This window comes from Carassius carassius, chromosome 38 (genome assembly GCF_963082965.1).
Source record: "Carassius carassius chromosome 38, fCarCar2.1, whole genome shotgun sequence".
Classification (NCBI taxonomy): Eukaryota; Metazoa; Chordata; class Actinopteri; order Cypriniformes; family Cyprinidae; genus Carassius; species Carassius carassius.
The window spans coordinates 21,729,529-21,748,912 of NC_081792.1; the positions used below are offsets into that span (position 1 = coordinate 21,729,529).

Sequence of the window (19,384 nt, forward strand, 5' to 3'; positions counted from 1 at the left end):
ACTGGCCCTATAGAACAGTTTGGAGCTGTAAGGTCAAATTATTTTTATGTACTTTATTTTTATTTTATTTACTTAATAATGCTGCTTTTGCTGACATTATGTCTGTGGTCAAAAATTTATATGACTGATGCCTTGGCACAGTGCACAGACACACGCAAAGCTCGGGATATGAAAAATGCACGCAGCAAGGCTAGAAGGGATACGTTTGGCTCTACTGGGCATGCGCACATAAATACAGCGAAATATTTGTCATACTGTAATAGTGCTTGCATAGACTACTCGGCGCTGTTGGAAACAATCAACTACTCCAGCATGCATTAACCATAATTCATACAAAGTGTTTGCAAGTACGACGTGAATTTTAGAATTACAATAAGAGCTGTTACTATATGACCTTATCTATGTTGCATGTAAAAATAAAATATGTAATGTAATAATTAGGGTTGTGCCTGAAGCCGAATACCGTATTCGGAATGACAAGGATAATGGCTTAAAAAACGAATACCGGACAAGGAATAATTCTGCCTGAATAGGCAACCCAGTGATGTGAATGATATATGTGCTCATATATATATAGCCTAACAAAATCAGACCCTTCACTGAAAGCCTAAAAAACAAGCGATCATGGCACATGACACATTTGAGACGCATGTTACCAGATGACAACTAGTGATCATTTTCCCCTATCAGAGACAGATCTTAATACTAGGGTTTAAACAGGGCCTATATAATATTATCCTCATAAGAAACCCAGTTCAGTTCTCTGTAATATTAAAGCTTTGCAATTGATGTTGCTGTTTTATCTTCATTGTTTGTAGTTCTCTTGAATCAGGGATGAAACGTAGTTGTCATGATAGGATATGTAACACCTGAACACAGGGACGGACTGGCCATCTGTGTGATCTGGAGAATCACAGAACGGCCGGTACTCCAGGACGGCCAGCGGGTCTGCACACCACCCGCCAAGCATGCAGTCATCACCGTTTTCCCCCCCACTAATCTGTTTTACACTCCAGTACTGTAGGTGGCAGCAATGCGCCTTTAAGTTGGATGCCAGCTGCACTGGCCGTGGCCGCCAAGTAAGGAGAAGAAGAAGTGGAAGAGTAGGAAGAAACCAACAGCAAAGACGTTAACGTTAGATAGAAGAAGCATAGAAACAAACAAACAATATGCATAACGCACCGTGTGTAAAAAACGGAAAGAAAAGGGTGCGGCTGAGAAGGCGAGAGATAAAAAATGCGGAATTTAGATACTGAAGCCGCTAAATGTCCCAAACTAACTGAAATATATAGCAATATTTTCCAGCAGCAAAAGTGAAAAGTGACGTGACATTCAGCCAAGTATGGTGACCCATACTCAGAATTTGTGCTCTGCATTTAACCCATCCGAAATGCACACACACAGAGCAGTGAACACACACACACACACTGTGAGCACACACCCGGAGCAGTGGGCAGCCATTTATGCTGCGGCGCCCGGGGAGCAGTTGGGGGTTCGATGCCTTGCTCAAGGGCACCTAAGTCGTGGTATTGAAGGTGGAGAGAGAACTGTACATGCACTCCCCCCACCCACAATTCCTGCCGGCCCGGGACTCGAACTCACAACCTTTCGATTGGGAGTCCGACTCTCTAACCATTAGGCCACAACTTCCTTAAAGCAGCACCTATATATAATATAATATTAGCAGCAGTGAAGAAGTCCAGCCACAACTATGCAGCAACATGCCATCAGTGATGATGAGGGACAGAAAGATGAGCTGGTTCCACAGGCAGATCCAGATCCAAGTATGGAACATGAGAGGAGAAAGAGAGTTACTTACTAGGGATGATGTTAGGAAGTGATATTCAGGTTGCTACATTTTTAATGATTACAGTAGTTAAAACAGCTAAACTTCAACATTTTAGCTGTAAAATGTAACATGCAGTAGCTAATATTAAGAAATATGTTGTGCTTTTAAAAATTTTGTGTTTTTAAAAATGTTGGTAACATTACAATACTTACAAACTTTGAAGATTTTGAATACAGATGTTACATTTGTAATGGTGTATTTTCATTTAGATGTGTTATTATTATCTGTGCAGTAAGTTTAATTACTGCATAAATTAAGATTATTAAGTAATAAATTCATTTTAAGACAGCATGAAATAGATTGTATAATATGCTGTTATAACAACATATTATATAAACTATTCCATGCTATCTTGGAATAAAACCTGTTTTTTTTTTAAATCCATTCCATCGTTTGTTTATTCAGGTTGAGCTTAGACCAAGAGCAGAGAAAGACACCCACTCCAGCTCAACATCTAGTCAACATCAGTGCTATTGCTATAATTTGGATGGTATAGTATCATGAGCCACAATTGAAGACTTGTGACACTCATGCCAGGCGTTATTGTTGTTGTTGTCGAGTTTACGCGCGCCGATTGCTTTGGCGGGACCGGGCCTAGTCAAAGTCCAGGGCCGTTTTTTAGTCCCAGTCCGTCCCTGCCTGAACATAATTACTGCATAATAACTGCATATTATAACCAACAGGTAAATGGAAGGTGCAGGCACTATAAAAGAACAGTTCAGTAACACTAATAGGTGTTGGGGTCTAATGTGCTTTTTATTTTTGGTTCAGTAGTGGTGTTGCTGAGGGTGGATAAGGTATGATGTTAAATTCAAATATTTGTTTTATTTTTGTTTGCTTCCTTTCCTATCAAATACTAAACAGTAGTGATGGGAAGCTGAGGTTTTCGAAGCTTTCATGAAATTATGCCAAAAAATGGTTCATAACTTGAAGCTTTCAATACAATGCACATTAGCATTATCTGGTGGTCAGACTTGTTTTCTCCAATCTCCACCATATCTGACAAATCACCGTGGAGCTCAACTAAACACTATAGTATTTATAATCACGGTCTATTAATTAGCCGAAATAAAATGAAATATATGTTAAATTTAAACTGCATTCCAGCAAAAATTCCAGTCAGCATAATCAAAGCTTTATTGGCATGTCGAGCATTTACAGTAGGCTATTATTTACACAAGTATTCAGAACGTTAAGTAAAGAGCTCAAATTGAAGGGAAAAAAATGTATATAAACATATAAAATATAACCAATAATAATAGGCTAATAATAATAATAATAATAATATACAAATATCACAGGGAAAATATGATCAGTTAATGGACTTACAAGACTGTAGAATGGATTTTTTTTCTTGTAGGCCTATTTTATATTATGGACTTTATGTAGCATTTATTCATGATAAACTTCACTTGAATGCTGACTATTGCACGTAATACAGTCTGGTAGCCAAGGCCTATGGTTAATATAATAAATAATAATGTAATAATTTCTATAATAATATAATAATTTCTTAATTCAAAATTAAATATTAATGAATCCATCTCTGATAATCCCAGGTTGCAATGGTCACGCAGGTTTGTTTATGCATTAAACTCATGGCAACAATAAAGAAGTCGTGGCCATGAGAAATGGAGAAATTCGCACTCCCTCAACATAGACTCTCGAGGCCACGACATAAGGATGTCGTTACCTCGACAAAATGGTCTCATGGCCATGACATATTATCACATTCCCACAAGTTATAATGTCGTGGCTACGATAAAACTAAGTGAACTGACCATGTCACCTCTCCGGTACCATATTGATTATAGAAGAGCTGCATTCAAGTCATTGAAAAAAATATTGGTGCTTTTCCACTGCATGGTTCGGCTCGGCTCAGTTTGTTTCCACTGCAGTTTGGAATGATGTAGAGTAGGCGGGATTGTATTTTGTTATAGTTAACGGCTCAAGCTAACGCTTCCGGTCTGGCAGTACATGAGAAAGGAGACCAGAGGCTATTTTTTAAATGGATGTCAATGAAGGAGAGGCTTCACTACGCTGAATAAACAGCTTTTTAGAGGAAACGGCTTACAGTATAATTTAATGAATCCACAGTCTATCTTTAACATGTTTTACACAAAGCAATACTTTTGGTTTGAACTATTTTTAGAGTTTCCCATGAAAAAAGAGAAATTTTTAGAAGAGAAGTCACTGACTTTTTGCTTCAGGTGGGATTCAGCTTATGGCACTTCTCATTCATTCCTATGGTATCCATTCAGTAAACTGCGGTTGAGTGTCACAAAACTAACTGAAATTAAATGACGTCAAGTTTGTAATGTGATTAGTTATAAATATACACGTGATCCAAGTTCACAGTTATGCTTTCCCCTGACACCAAATGTGTCTCCTTATTTCATATTAGGTTTGCTAAGGTTTTTATTTATTTATTTTATTTGCTGAACATGGAGGGTACCACTGTCCAACTCTTAGAGTTTAATTTTAATTAGTTGTTTCTGTCCTTTTGTTTTTTCCATAAAGCAAAGTGTATTTAACAAGTGTTTAACAAGGGAGGGGGGGGGGCACATTGTAGAGGATTTATTAAAACACATTAAACAATACACGGAGTACAAAGTGAAATGATGGTAGTTCACTTAAGTTTTCCTATGTTCTTGCAAAATAACTGTTTACTGTTTCTCATAGCTGTTTAAAAACCAGGACAAAGATCCCTCTGGTCCTAAGTAATCTGAAGACATCTTAACATGTTGTGTTCATTGCAAAAAAGTTATCTTAACCAGGGCCTTTTGGTAGCTTTTGAAGCCTAGTTTGTACTCAAATGAAAATACTTCTAATATTAGACTGAAGCTTTTTAAATATTAAATACATTCATTTTGGCTTCAGTTTGATTGCATTTAAATGGAGCATAACATCAATCTTGTGATTAAAAAGTACAAATGAAATGGTGTAAACTCATCACACAGGATTAAAACAAAACTTCATTTCACAACACATTTTATGCTGCGGGCTTTCTTTATAACCTTGGGTTTAAGGTCCCTTGTCTCTTGAGGCTGTCTTTGTGTTTCATTGAAGTCAATTGAGGTTTCTTTAGCGCAAATGTGCGTGTGAACATTTAACTGCATTTTTTTCCCCCACATTCGAAGTTTACACAAAAATGATAATTTTAAACCCCTCAAGTTAAAACTACTGAAAAAGAAGCTACGATCACGTTTACGGTCAGCCATGACACTTAAGTGCCATTTACATTGCTGCTGAGATGCAGAAAACAAACAAAATACTTCATTTACATTAATTAACATGACTAATACCACAGACTGAAACTGAGTATACAAGTTATTGAAAGAGGTTTCTACTGCGTTTGAAATGGCCCATAGGAGATGCCGTCTCTATGGTAACATCAGGTCTCCATTTAAAGTGCGCTGCTTAAAAACACAGTTACACAAGGCATATCATTTCAAATTGAAACAAAAACAATCCATATCCACACAACTTATGGCACCAGAACAATCATGTCAATATTATCCATAAGCTCGGCTTAGTAAATCCGATGCACTTAGGGTCCAAGTTTTCAGCAATTCACAAAATGTCAAGAAAAATGCATCTGACAATAAAAGGATGTGATAAAAATAATACAAAATGTGGAGAATTAAGTTTACAAATTAAAAGCAACTGAATGTGAGGAACATGGTAGAAACGATGCACAAATATCCCTGTGGACCAGAATTTTCTTTGTTACAGAAATATTCCAGACATTCTGTTGATAGCATGAATATAAAATAATAATGAATATAATTTCAGCTTGTCGCTCACTTTGTAAAATCAAACATAAATGCATTGGACCAGAAAATGTGAAACTTGTATTGTGTTGATGCACCTACATGACTTATTCAGGAAAATGTAAACATTTCAAAATGTAATTTAAATTAAATCGAATTTACATAAAACAACTGAATATATAAATTATGAGACTGTTTTATACGTTACCAAAAATGTCCAGACATATGAAATTGAGGGAAGCATTTGCTCCGTTAATTTCCTTGAATTGCTGAATTACTATCAATGCATTTTTTTCTGTTTTTTACAAACCAAGGGATTTTTTTTTTTTTGTGGTATTTATTCAACAGCTTGTCAGATGATGTGAATAGAGATTATGTTGCATTTAAAATGAAACATTCCAAGATTTTCAAAGTGTTAGCTCATGAAATTCCATTTGCTATTGATTTAATACTGCTCTTTACTTAAAAGGTGCAATCCGTCATTTTCATTTAGTTAATATTATTTAGTATGTCATGTGATCTAGCAAGAAGCAGCCCAACTCTATGTAAATAAGCTTTTTCTTAGGCTACTGCCGATTTTAATTGTAAACTGTTTTATATGTCTCAGAACTTAAAAATAAAAATAAAAAAATACTGAAAGCACCTTTAACCCTTCATGGACAACACTCTTTTTCTTTTTAAAGGGGATTGTAAACTAAAAACAATCCAGTACAATTCAAATATCAAATATTAGTGCTGACAAAATGAAAAATTATCTGAAGTTTTCCAGAGATAATGACAGTCATTGCACTATTCTGGGTGTAGGAGCACTACACAGCAATAACCTGCAGGGGTAGCAACAATACGCAATCCATGAGCAGAGCCAGGAGCAAAGCAGAGGTGGGACATCCGGTCCTTGAACTGGCCAGGAAATAGTTGCCTCTCCAGATGGCTCAATGTTAGCAGAGATGAAAATGTTCTTCATGGCCATCAAGAAAAACAAGCCATGATGTAAAAATAATAATTATAAAAAAAACTAAACAAAGCTAAGCTTAGAGGACTGTCAGAACAGTGGTGCCCTCTTCATAAGCATCCTTAGTCTTCGCTTGATCGATCAAGACTATCGTATCACAGAAGTTAAAAAAGAATGAAACAGAAACTAAACTCTACCGAATAAAACTTACAGGTGCGTACATGTATGGATTCTGAAAGACAAAAGTGCAACTGATAAGGTTTGCTGTTTAATATTCATGATTTGGAGGAGTTCTCCATGGTTTTGTCTGTAGGTATTGTATAGAAAGAGGATGGAACAGCTGTGGGCTAGTCCTCAATGCATATAACATCGCTAGGTTTGCCTGATTTCAGATCAGGGGTGGCCACATCTCGCAGAGCATCACTGGACTTCTTCTCAAAGTGGCTGGTTGGGGCCTGAGGTCCATTTGAGGACACTAAAAAGAAACATTATAGAACAGCAGCATTATATTTCCATATATTATTTATAGTATTTATTTACTTTCTCAGTGGATAAGTCATGTTCTCACACTGCTATCCATAGACTAAACAAGCAAGACTGCTTGTGTTATTTTAGTATTATTTATATACTGTATATCCTATTACAGAATTTATTAATATTTTGAATTAGCTTATCTTTATTACCTTCAAATTTTGGTTTACCTTTTAGTGATTTTGTTATGTGCTTGTCATTTTTATTTCTATATAGCTTTTATTTTTATTTCAGTTTTAGTATTTCAATTTATTTCAATTATTAATTTTATTTTATTTATGCCACTAACCGCTGACGTACGGCCCCAGGGGCATCTGGCTGTAGTTCACCATCGCAGTGCCCCCAGGTCCACGGAAACCTCCGGCGAAACTGCTATTAAACATCTGAGAACAGCCGAAAGAGCCCTGAGGGAAAGGCTGAGAGGAGATGAAACAAAACATTCTTACATGAAGGTTCCACATGAGGCTCATCTATTATTCATCTCATACGGACTACACATATGGCAAAGGACATGTCATGATGACCTGCTGAGGTGGCGGTTCGTTGCCCCGGGTGGTGAGCCTGCTGAGGATGCCCCGCTCTGACATCTGGAGTCGGGCAGAGACAGGTGGGACCCTTGAAAGCATGGAGGGCAACCGCGTCACATCAGCCTTCATATCGCTTAACAGCTCCTCCAGCTGATTCAACACTAAAAAAACACCAGTGACCATAAAATTAGATAGTTTAAACATGCCAAATTAAATGTTTGGGTTCAGTAAGTTTTGTTTTTGAAAGAAATTAATACTTTTGATCATTTTCATGTATCCTTGCTGAATAAAAGTAATGACAAAATGACATTTATGTTTCTGTTTTCAACATTGAAAATAATAAGAAATGTTTCTTCAGCAGCAAATCAACATATTAGAATGATTTCTGAAGGATCTTGTAACACTGAAGGATGAAGTAATGGCTGCGGAAATTTCAGTTTTGCCATCACAGAAATAAAAAAACATTTTAAAATAGAAAACAGAAATAGAAAAGTAATTTTATTCTGTAATATCATGGAATATTATTGTTTTGTACTGTAGTTCAAATAAATGCAGCCTTAAGCATAAGACAGTTCTCTCATAAACATTAACAAATCTTACCAACCCCAGACCAGTAAACAGTAATAGATTTACTTTTGGTTTATAAAGCTACTGTGGTTAACAGCAAGAAACATGGGGCAGTTCCAAGCATCAGGGTGTTTATGTTTTTAGAAAATCACCTTTGTGCAGGACAGCATTGGCTGGCTTGTTACCAGCAAGTGACTCTTTGGAGAGGTGCTGGTGGGACTCAGCCAGGCACTCCACCTCTGCGAAACGTGTGTTGAGGGCCATGGCGGGGTGACTGGGATCCTGAGTCATATTCAGGTATGCAGCGCGCCGTAGCTGCTCTTCAATAACCAAAGCCTGTTCCAGGAGCTAAAATGTGAATGAAGAATGTGTGAATATAAATGATCACTTTAATTAATTAAAATAAAACACATAATAACTTGTACCTTAAAACGCCTGGCGAGAAATTTATTCTTCATTTCTAAGTAGTTCCCTTTGTGCATTTCAGTCTTGAAAGGCTCATTGAGGATGGCATACCGTGGGTCATTCTGAATGTCCTGCCACCGGGCATAGCCATGTCTGTGAGTAGCTGGTTAAGGCTTCACTTCATATACTGAAAAGTTGTATCAAGTTCAATTCTGATTCCGATTCCACTTATCGATTCCCAGTTTTAATTCCAATGTGGTTTAAAAAAAATGAACACTGAACAATGAACAAAAAAAGTAAAACATTTAAATATCAAACAGTTTATTTTGTGTCTCTTTTTTCAAAACATTTAGTTGCAGCTGATTACCATGAACTAAAATTAAGAGCTGTTTGTGTGCAAAATAAAGGTGCAAGATTCTGGATAAATTGAGATGCACGGGAATTGCCGGCGACGCTGTTTCTCGTTGCCTATTCAGGGAACCACATGAGACTTTCCCTTTCATAGGTTCACTCTATGCTGCAAAGCCATCACTATGGGAATGATATTCCATAAGGCCTCCACATACCTGAAGAAAGCTGGAAGACAGAGGAAAAAATGCACTCAAGCTGATAAAACCCAGGAGCCAGGAGTCATCCTCACGTCAAGTCTGTAAAACTTGATAAAAGTGTCTGAAGAGTACCATCCTGCTGCAGCACAAATATCCTCCAATGAAAAGCCATTAAAAAAGAGCCTGAGAAGAATCCATTTCTCTAGTGCACACCTAGAGGCGAAGACAAGCTGTGAAGCAATTCGTGCAGGGCGGAAAGGCCTAAGCCGTTTCCACCCTTGCATGAAACAGGAAACCAGGGGTGATGACCATGATTCAGCAGGTCCTCGAGCATGAGTCCACAGATCGTGCCTGAGGGGAACTTCTCAAGGGGTGTCAGCTAGTAGATTGAACAGGTCTGAGAACCACATCTGAGTGGACCAGAATGGGGCCACCATCAACAGATATTCCACTTCATCCACCTGTACTTTGAGCAGAACCACTGAGAGCAAACAAATTGGTGGGAATGCATAACTCTGGTCCTAGGCCACTCCTGAGCCAGAGCGTCCACTCCCAATGGTAACGGTGAAGACAGGGAGAACCAGAGTGGGCAATGCATAGTCATGCTTGAAGCAAACATGTCCACTTCTGCTCAGCAGCACCTCTGCCATTTGTGGCTCACCACCTGAAGATGTAACCTCCATTCTCCAGGCTCCAAGACCTGCCTCAAAGGTAGGTCTGCACTCCCAGGTTCAGATAACCTGGGACATGAACCGTTGACAGAAACTTGGTCTGTGCCCAAAGAAGAACATGTCTCACCAACCTGCACAGGGGGTCAAGAATGTAGTCCCCCTTGACAATTCGGGTAAAAGACCACAGAGCACGAAAACCTCTGCGTGTCATAACTCTATGGAATGGGTGGCAGTGAGGTGAAATATTATTGATTTTTATCCACCACTGGAATGGCCTCATGTGGAGCGGACCCAACTGAACCACAGGGGACGCTGCTGTCATAAGACCATCAGTTTGCAGCATGAACCCATGTGGACTAGAAGCCCTGAACTGACTCAGACAGGTCTGTAATGACTGAACATGTGCAAGAATCCAAATCCACGCCCGGAAAAGTTGCTTGCTAACGTGGCAGCAACACACTCTTCTGTAGGTTTACATGTAATCCTAGGCTCCTCAAAAGACAGAGTACCGAGGCTCGATGAGCGATCACCTAGTACTGTGATTGAGCTAATATCAGCCAATCGTCCAGGTAATTCGAAATCCAGATGCCCTGGAGCCGCAATGGGGCCAGAGCTGCATCCATACACTTTGTGAACATTCAGGAGCCAGTGCCAGTCCAAACAGAAGAACAAGGTATTGTTAAGCTTTGACATTGAACTTGAGGAACTTCCTTTGTCTCTTGATGATCTGGATGTTGAAGTACACATCCTGTAGATTGATAGTCACAAACCAATCTCAAAATGGATTTTAACATCAGCATGTTGAATTTGCTCACTCTGAGAGCAAGATTTATGCGGCGTAAATCCAAAATTGGATGTAAACCACCTTCCTTCTTGGACACAACAAAATAATGGCTGTGAAAGCCTGACTTCATCTAAGTGGGGGTATTTTTTCTATTAGCCTAGGATTGACAAAATCTCTTGACTCAAAGCCAGGACTTTCCAAGGATGCACCGTCGTGGGAAGAATCTTGCTGAAAGGAGGTGATCCCTTCCCGAACTGGACAGAGTAACAGCTCTGAAAAGAAGCAAAGAATATGACAAAAACTCTTTCCTATGGGCAACAGATAATCCGCTTCTTGAATGAAAAGAAATCTGATGAAATCACACATAGCATGCTGAAATGAGCATAGGAGACGTATATATGTAAATAAAATGGAGTGATGGTATAAGGGCTTCAAAGAATAAATGTTTCCACAAAATAGTAGGCAGAATATTTGTAACATTTAATTATTGATTATCATTATTTAATTTTAATTACAGAATATTTCATATTGATGTTAAGAAAAGTTTTTGATCATCAAAATATTACAATGATATTTGAATGATCATGTGACAATAAAAAATGGAATAAAGGCTACTGACAATTTAGTTTTGTCATTACAGGAATAAATTACATTTTAAAATATATGAACAGAAAACGGTTCTTTCAAATTGTAATAATATTTCGTAATATTACCTTTTTTTTATCAAATAAATGCAGCCTTGGAGCATAAAAGACTTCTTTTAAAAATATCCAAAAAAATCTTACCTACCTCATACTTTTGAACAGGAGCAAAACTTGTATGAATGAAATGAAATAATTCAGTCCTAATTCCCAATTCCCTTTTTTCAAACTTGCACATAACACTCATTTATGTTCACAACTACATGAAGGTCTGAAAGAAAAAAAATAAATCAAAAGGAAAGAAAAGAAAGAACAAAACCAACAGAAAAATTTAAACGATAAGAGATTATTAAGGAATAATAAAACAGCTCAAATGTGCCATGGAAAGAACAGGAGGATACGTTACAATGCCAGCCAGCAGCCAGTAGTCATGGCGACGGTGCCAGATGTCGTACATTTTGCCAGATGATACAGCTGCACGTTCCTCATTTTGCCACAGCGTGTGTAATTCTGAACAAACATAAACACTCTGTAACTCTGCTATCATTCACACAGAATTTTGAGTCTGCTGTCGTTGATACAGTATGTTTCCATGCGCTGATGCCCATTGAAGCGAGACAGCAAATCAGAACGATGTCAATAAGACTACAACTCACCTGTGAATCCACCATCTGCGATGTTAAACATGAACCGAGTCTTGATGCTGTTCTTGTCATCTCTGTGGCTCTCGTCTGTGTCATCCCTCGCGTCTTTCTCTCCATTCAATTGGTTCTCAGGGGGGTCTTCAGATTTTAAATCAGGAATGGCTGCAGTAACTACACAGTTTGACAAAGACGGACAATAAGGGTATTCAATTAATTTTTTTAAGCCTTATGGATCAAATCTTTTTGTTGTGAAAATTACTAAACTGACCGAAATCTCATTCCAATTTGTACACAAATTTTAGAGTTGACTGCATGTGTCAAGCTCAAACATTTCATCTAAAGATCATATATATATATATATATATATATATATATATATATATATATATATATATATATATATTAGAGGTGGGCATAGATACATTTTTTAAATCTAGATTAATCTCACTGTGATCTTGAAATTAATCTAGATTAAAGTGGCTCATTCGAATTCTGCCGACAACATTCAGAATATGTGTGTTACCCAAATAAAATTGACAAACAGTAAGTCTTTGAGAAGGGGTTTATCAAGCTAGATGGTGCATTAGAAAAGGGGCTCATCTCCTGTTTCCAAAATGCATCACAAAGTGCTTGAAAAAGCTGTAAACTAATTCCACATTGCACAAGGTGCAAACAACCTTATGCCTGTTTCACACATACTCTGTCTGCAGTGCGTATGCGTTTTTTACACACCATTGTTAATGGATTTCAGTTGCATTCCAGGAGCGTTGCGTCTGCAGCAGTGCAGCGATCGTTTACGTACTGAGTAGCGAACTGCAAACGTGTCCTGTGTGAAAGCACATCGAGTCCGTGCTACACCACATACGTAACGCACACGGACTGCATACGCACTGCAGACGGAGTATGTGTGAAACAGGCGTGAGCAGGGCCGTAGCTGGGGTCAGCGGGGACCCGGTGAAGGTTGTACCAGTGAGCCCTGTTTGAAATTGTTTCATTTGTATGTTAGTTTATTTTTATTTATTTGTGCTATTTACACAATGTTTAAGTTTTTTTCAAGTTTGTAGGTGTCAAGGTACAGACACCAAATAATTACATGTAAAATAGCACTGGATAGTCGTCAATGTAAAAAATGAAATATACAATCAAACCTACATTTATTCAGACACCTTCAACTTTCTCACATTATTACAGTTTTGCTATATATATCAAAAAATATACCTGGTGTCTGAATACTTTTTGGTTTGACTGTTAAAACTAAGTAATTCAGTCAAGAGCAGTGAGTGACTTTCTTTTTCATTTTCTTGGATTAACATTACAGCAGCCAGTAGCTAAATTAGGCCCGGTCACTTTAAGATGAACGCATCCAATATAAAACACATCCCATTTTTTCCCTCAACTGTTTACTTTCACTCAGAGCCGGCCCTAGACCTTTGGGGGCCCTAAGCAAAATTCGGTTGGAGGCCCCTTTGACCGTTTTAAGTAAGGCCTAAAGAAAAGCAATGATTACCTTATAAATATACTGTACATATTATATCTACTATGTTATTTAAAAAAAAATTTAGTCTATTAAATTCTGTTTAAATTATTCTATGTATGCTGTATGTTAATTATCTTTTTTACGCTGCTGGTCCTGAGTAAGTATTTTGTTCTTATGTGGCAACATGTACAGAATGACAATAAAAGACCTTGAGTTCTTGAGTTGAGTTCCATGTTTGATGTCTAAAAGGAAAATTATGATACCACTGAGCTGAATGGCAGTGCAGTTCAACGAACACACACTGATGAACTTGCTGAATAAGAAGACTGATAAAGTGATTTTCACTGACCTTCAAAGAAACATTTTTAATTGACACCAGAGTTTAAGAGGCACAAACAACAGCCTATATATAATTTAAATGAAATCGAGCAAATAGAATAACATTTAAATAAAATATTATATATAATAATAAATAAAACATTTAAATGTTGGAATTGTTCAAATAAACAAAATTAACAATAACATCTAAAACACCACAAACAAGATTAATAGTAACAATAATAAGAATTAGGTAATATTTCAATAGAACTATTAAAATCCATATTTGTGCAGAATGATGTGCTCAAAGCAACATGGATGATCATTTGTTTCTTCACAGTTTTAAATTCCAGTTATTGTGCGTTTGATGCCGATTCATAGTCCTTGTGATGTGTGTGATCTAACAGGCAGACGGTAGCGAGTCGTTTAAAAACAGCAACAAACATAAAATACAAATACACAAAATAAAGTCATTTTATGCAAATCCACAGCCTTTTATCTAGAGATCAAGCATTATAATGTAAATATATCATATGATATATTGGAGAGAGTTTTACCGTGCACGAGACGCGCCCTTTTTGAATAATGTTTATGAATGGAGAATGATTGACGAGGAAAAACGAGTTTCCGTAAACTTTAATTTAATGATGTAAATAGTAGGCCTGTCGTGATATTCGATAAATCAATTAATCGCACTATAAAAAAATGAGCTCGATAATTTTTTCGGCCGCGATAATTTCTTTTTTCAATTTTTATTTAAGAAATGTAACATGTCACGATGTGTGGTCAGTCTGGAGCGCAGCCTGTGGACAGCCCGTGGCAGACACACCCTTTCCGATGGCAAAGTTGTCCCAGGAATAAAGAGATAACGACTTCACTTGTCTCCATTGAATCCAATGGGGTCGCTGTATTTCTTTTACTGTCTATGGTGTCAACGCGCCCAGTGAGTTCACACACACACACACACACTCTCTTTCCAAATCGCTCGGGCAGTTGCGCTCAGGGGCGGACTGGCCATCTGGATGAGTGAGTTGATCGCGCGGCCGTGGCCGATATGTTTTGTTTGCATGAGTGTTTTGCCCTCCCTCCCTGTTTAGTTTGGTCTACTCCATTGCGTATTTTGAAACACACCCCCTTTAACGTCGTCTATTTTACAGAGAGAGAGAGAGAGAGATTTATCCGGTACAGCGAATTTCTCTGAGCAGCAGGCCACTGTAAACGTTCACTTAAAACATAACCGACTGTGTTTACGAGAATACTTGCAGAAACAATTATTTTTAGAGTGACTAGGGGGCCCTCTGCTGGCTACGGGGCCCTTTGCAATTGCAAAGGTCGCTTAGTGGCTTGGCCGGCTCTGCTTTCACTTAAGAAATAACTGACAGTTTTTTCGAGCATAATTTCCATGGTGGATATTTGACATATTTCGTATGTATTTATCGGCAGAAGAGCAAAAATAAGCAAATTCGATGTTCAAGTGTTCTGATCAAAACACTTGAACACGCTTATTTTTAGCATCTCGAGATGCCTTTCTCTGCGTGAGCCCTGAACACCAGAACACCGGGAGTACTGAATTGGGCTCTTTCACATCTTTTTGTTTGTTTTGAGATTTGTATTTGTTCGTTCAGGTGCAGGAGGGACTTCGAGGAGAACTTCGCAGAAGAGAGCTCGGTTCAGTGTTGCTGTCCGTGATATGCGACTCTCTCTCCGCGTGCGCACCGAACACAGCGCGCTGCGAGTAACCAGCTACACTTTTCAGCTTTTGCGCGTCTTGTGTTTGAATGCTTTAATGTTTAAATTGACAAGAGGTAAGGCTTAAAAACACGTGAAAAAGATAAGCTTTCGTGACGACGCACAGCAGTGGCCCGTCAACTGTCCTGAGCATCTTTTTAGGCTGGCCTCAGCCAGTCGGTTATATAAAATATCAAGGTGAAAGTCATCAAAGCTTGCTTAGTATAGACCCAGCTCCCAACCCAACTTTGAGAATAGATTAACGGCGATATTTTTTTTATTGCCCGATAAGAGTCTCACGTTAACGCAGCACGTTAACGCCGATAACAGCCCACCATTAATATATATATATATATATATATATATATATATATATATATATATATATATATATATATTTCAATCATGGGATAAATTTATCCATAAATAGAAAACAACGAACCAATATTATTTTATCATTTTGTTTTATTATTTAACACATTTATATTTATTTTCTGAATACTGTCTATTAAATTTGGATGTCTGTAATGGCAAAAAAAATACAAAAATCACACAAATGATTTATATTTAAACATTCTTTGGTAACAGGGTTTCATAAAAAAGAAACATAAAAAAACAAAGTAAAAAAAAAACATTTTCTGGTTAACCACCTGCTTTCACTGACCATTTATTAAAAAAGATAAATAAAATGGATCTGGAATCTCGGCCACCCCTTTTATGCTGTTTTTGGAAGTATTATAAACAAATACCACGAATACTGACCTGGCTTTTGCTCCTTATCATCTATTTTTGCTGGGCTGGCTTTATTTTCGCCTCTCTCTGGAGAAGTTTCTTTCCCTTTACCACAGTCTTGAATAAACAAAATATTTTAATATTTTGTATATTGAGAGAAATATTTTATAGAATCATTATACGCATAGTGAAGAACCCTCACCTAATGGTGTCGGATTGGATTTCTGCTCACTAGGTTTTGTGGGTGGCTGTGCTTGATTGGACGATGGCTCTGAATGGACAGAAGGGGTATTATTCTTCTTACTCTCTTCCATTCCTTTTCCTTCAGGACTTTTTGGTTCTTCTCCATCATTAGTTTTCTCTGGGGCAGGGAAGGGTTCTAGCATAACTGGCTGCTGTGAGAAGAGAGAGATTTTAATAAGGATAACAGAAATAAAAAACAAGGGAGATATTTCTGGATGACTTCAGCCTGACCTCAGGGTCCAGCGATTTGGTGCTCTCTGGTTCTATAATCTCCTTGTCTTCTTGAGAACAAGACACTGACTCTGTCTTTTCTGTAAAAACAAATGTTGCAGTCCAGTTATCCACAAACAACCAGGGTTTCATTGTGTAGTACACACACACACTTTCACACACCTAAAGGAACAGGTGTGCTGGGTTGAGTCGGAACTGGACTGGCAGGAACAGGTGTGTTGGGGTCCGACGACACACTTTCAGTAAGTTTCTTCAGCTCCAATCCATCAGGAATCAAATCTGGTGTACTAAACTTCCCATTCACATGCTCAAATTCCTGAACCTAGAAACACAACATCAAAGAGGATGTTTCAGTATAGAGTTTTTGTTTATAAAAATATGAAATATATATTATATATTTATTTTATGTTTTATTTTATGTTGCTAGTAAGTAAAAAATCTGGGTTTAAAAACACATTTAAGTAAACAGTGCTGTAGAATGTTAAAGGGGTCATATGACGTTGCTAAAAAATAACATTATTTTGTGAAATGATGTGTTATGCTGTTTAAGGTTTAAAAAAAACACACACACATTTTCCACATACGGTGTACATTTTTGTTTCTCCTCTATGCCCCACCTTTCTGAAATGCATAAACATAAAACAATGTCTGCATTTGTGATTGTAGAAACTATAAACAACAAGCGCTACTCTGCGCTGCTCAAAACTCCTGTTTGAATCATCAGTGGCAAATCCTTTGAATATGAAAGCTTACATACAGGCAGTGAGTCAGCATTATTTCTCAGAACACCAGCAACTTAGGCTACTCTCCCAGCAAACAGTCCTCGTCCTTCGTAAAAAACATTGCACACATCTGAATATTTAAACTGTTCTGGAACAGTGTTGTTAATACAACTTAACCACTGATTTCTAGTTGTGTCTTCTTTTGGAAAACCAAACAGAGTAGTTTTGCTTTCACAATGAAACACACAGCATCTCCACCACATGGTTAGGGTGGCAACAACAATACTACAGCAAGAATAAAAGTTACTCCTTCTTTCTTTTGCGTGAAAATTTGGGCATTGTTTTGCAAATATTCCCACACGGTGATGTAGACTTGTAGACGTTTTAGGAGGGCGTGGACAAGTCTTAACTTTTATAAAGAACATCTCTTTGGGTTTGAAACTTTAGTCTTTGCAACTTTAGAGATTGTATCTATTCACAAACAGCTTGTAACACTCCAAAGAGAAAGGAAAACTTAAAATAGCATCATATGGCCCCTTTAAAGAAAATAATTGAAATTATTCACAAATAAAAAAAATCTACTTCAAGTTAGCTCTTTTATGTCTTATTAACTTGTGCACATAAAATGCAGGAAGTAATTCACCACCTTCTTGCGGACCAGAGACATTACACCAATCCGGGTGAGAACATGTTGGCGGGACAGGCCTTCCCTCGGGACCCCATCTGCAAATGTTTCTGCTCCATCTGCCCCTGGCTCACACAGGTGCCTCATGAACAGAGACACATAAGCCCTGAAAAAAAAACACAGAACCAAAGACCAATGAATGAAAGTGTAAATATATATATATATATATATATGTGTGTGTGTGTGTGTGTGTGTGTGTGTGTGTGTGTGTGTGTGTGTGTGTGTGTGTGTGTGTGTGTGTGTGTGTGTGTGTGTGTGTGTGTGTGTGTGTGTGTGTGAGAGTGAACAAACTATTACAGAGAGACACATGCACATACCTGAACTCCTTCTCACTTTTCCCTCTCAGGTCACGGACCAGCCAGTTAGAGTTGAAGGCATCTTGTGGGGGCATACCCCAGCGCATAATCGCATTCAGGAAGGCTTTCCGCTGCCGGGCGTTAAATCCCAAAACCTGAAATCCCCAAGGTAGACAGCCAAACCTTCACCTGAAGAAAGGAATTATGCACAAACTCTCTTTTTTCGTAACATTCTAAAAAGATTTACCTCTATATTGCCACTAACTCTAGCCAGCAACGGCGGCAATGGTTTATCCCGATCGCTCTTCAACTGTCTTCGAGATTGTCTGCGTCCTCCTGAAGGAAGAGGAACTCATTTAGGTTAGTACCAAGTATGATGAAACAAAAGTCAATATGATTTTTTTTATGTTTTTGAAAGAAGTCTCGTATTCTCATCAAGGCTACACAGATTTCATAAAAATGTTAAATAAATTTTAAAAAGTTGTCTATTTTAGTATATTAAAAAAAAAAATGTATTCTTATTTATTCATATTACTTTATAATATATGTATATAAAGACGCCTACCTTCAGGACGTTCTTCAAAATCTTCATCCTCATCCTCAGACCCAACAGAGTACTCAGACTGATTATCTGAAAGATCGTCCTGCCACTCTGAGAACAGGATTGAGAGGGAATGCTTGTAAACTCAGATACACTCATATACACAGTTTTATGCTGAGTTATAGCACTGTCAGCATCTGTGTTTGGGTACCTTGGTCCTCCTGAGAGGCGTCATTATAGTTGACCTGTTTGCGGATACGTTTCCCTTTGCCCAGGTTCCGGGCCAGATCCTCCTGCTGCTGCTCGTAATGGTGCCTCAAGAGCTTCTCCCAGTAGTCTGGATCAACATTCTCTTCCTGCTTAATAATCTCCCTCTGGACCTCCTCCTGCAGGAACACACACACACACACACAAATACAGATCATTTATCACAGGCCTATTATTGACTTAAATTAATCTTATTATATTTATTGTTTACTAATAATCCTAAACATTTGTTATTTGTATATGAGATAATTA

At 37.8% G+C, this 19,384-nt stretch overlaps 1 protein-coding gene across 1 annotated transcript in view; it reads right to left on the reverse strand.

Annotated features, from left to right (window-relative positions):
• Positions 1–6,257: 6,257 nt before the first annotated feature.
• The window catches only part of LOC132119558 (chromodomain-helicase-DNA-binding protein 5-like), a 35,000-nt gene continuing 21,873 nt past the window's right edge, over positions 6,258–19,384 (reverse strand). Inside the window, exons 25-40 of the mRNA XM_059529621.1 lie at positions 19,077–19,251; positions 18,890–18,976; positions 18,572–18,660; positions 18,346–18,479; positions 17,990–18,134; positions 16,784–16,943; positions 16,622–16,701; positions 16,350–16,542; positions 16,178–16,264; positions 11,905–12,063; positions 11,650–11,758; positions 8,625–8,757; positions 8,352–8,547; positions 7,630–7,793; positions 7,395–7,521; positions 6,258–7,049 (exon numbers count right to left, since the gene is read on the reverse strand). Coding sequence (XP_059385604.1) covers positions 6,922–7,049; positions 7,395–7,521; positions 7,630–7,793; positions 8,352–8,547; positions 8,625–8,757; positions 11,650–11,758; positions 11,905–12,063; positions 16,178–16,264; positions 16,350–16,542; positions 16,622–16,701; positions 16,784–16,943; positions 17,990–18,134; positions 18,346–18,479; positions 18,572–18,660; positions 18,890–18,976; positions 19,077–19,251 — 2,166 coding nt within the window. The 3' untranslated portion in view covers positions 6,258–6,921. The remainder of the gene's footprint in view (positions 7,050–7,394; positions 7,522–7,629; positions 7,794–8,351; positions 8,548–8,624; positions 8,758–11,649; positions 11,759–11,904; positions 12,064–16,177; positions 16,265–16,349; positions 16,543–16,621; positions 16,702–16,783; positions 16,944–17,989; positions 18,135–18,345; positions 18,480–18,571; positions 18,661–18,889; positions 18,977–19,076; positions 19,252–19,384) is intronic.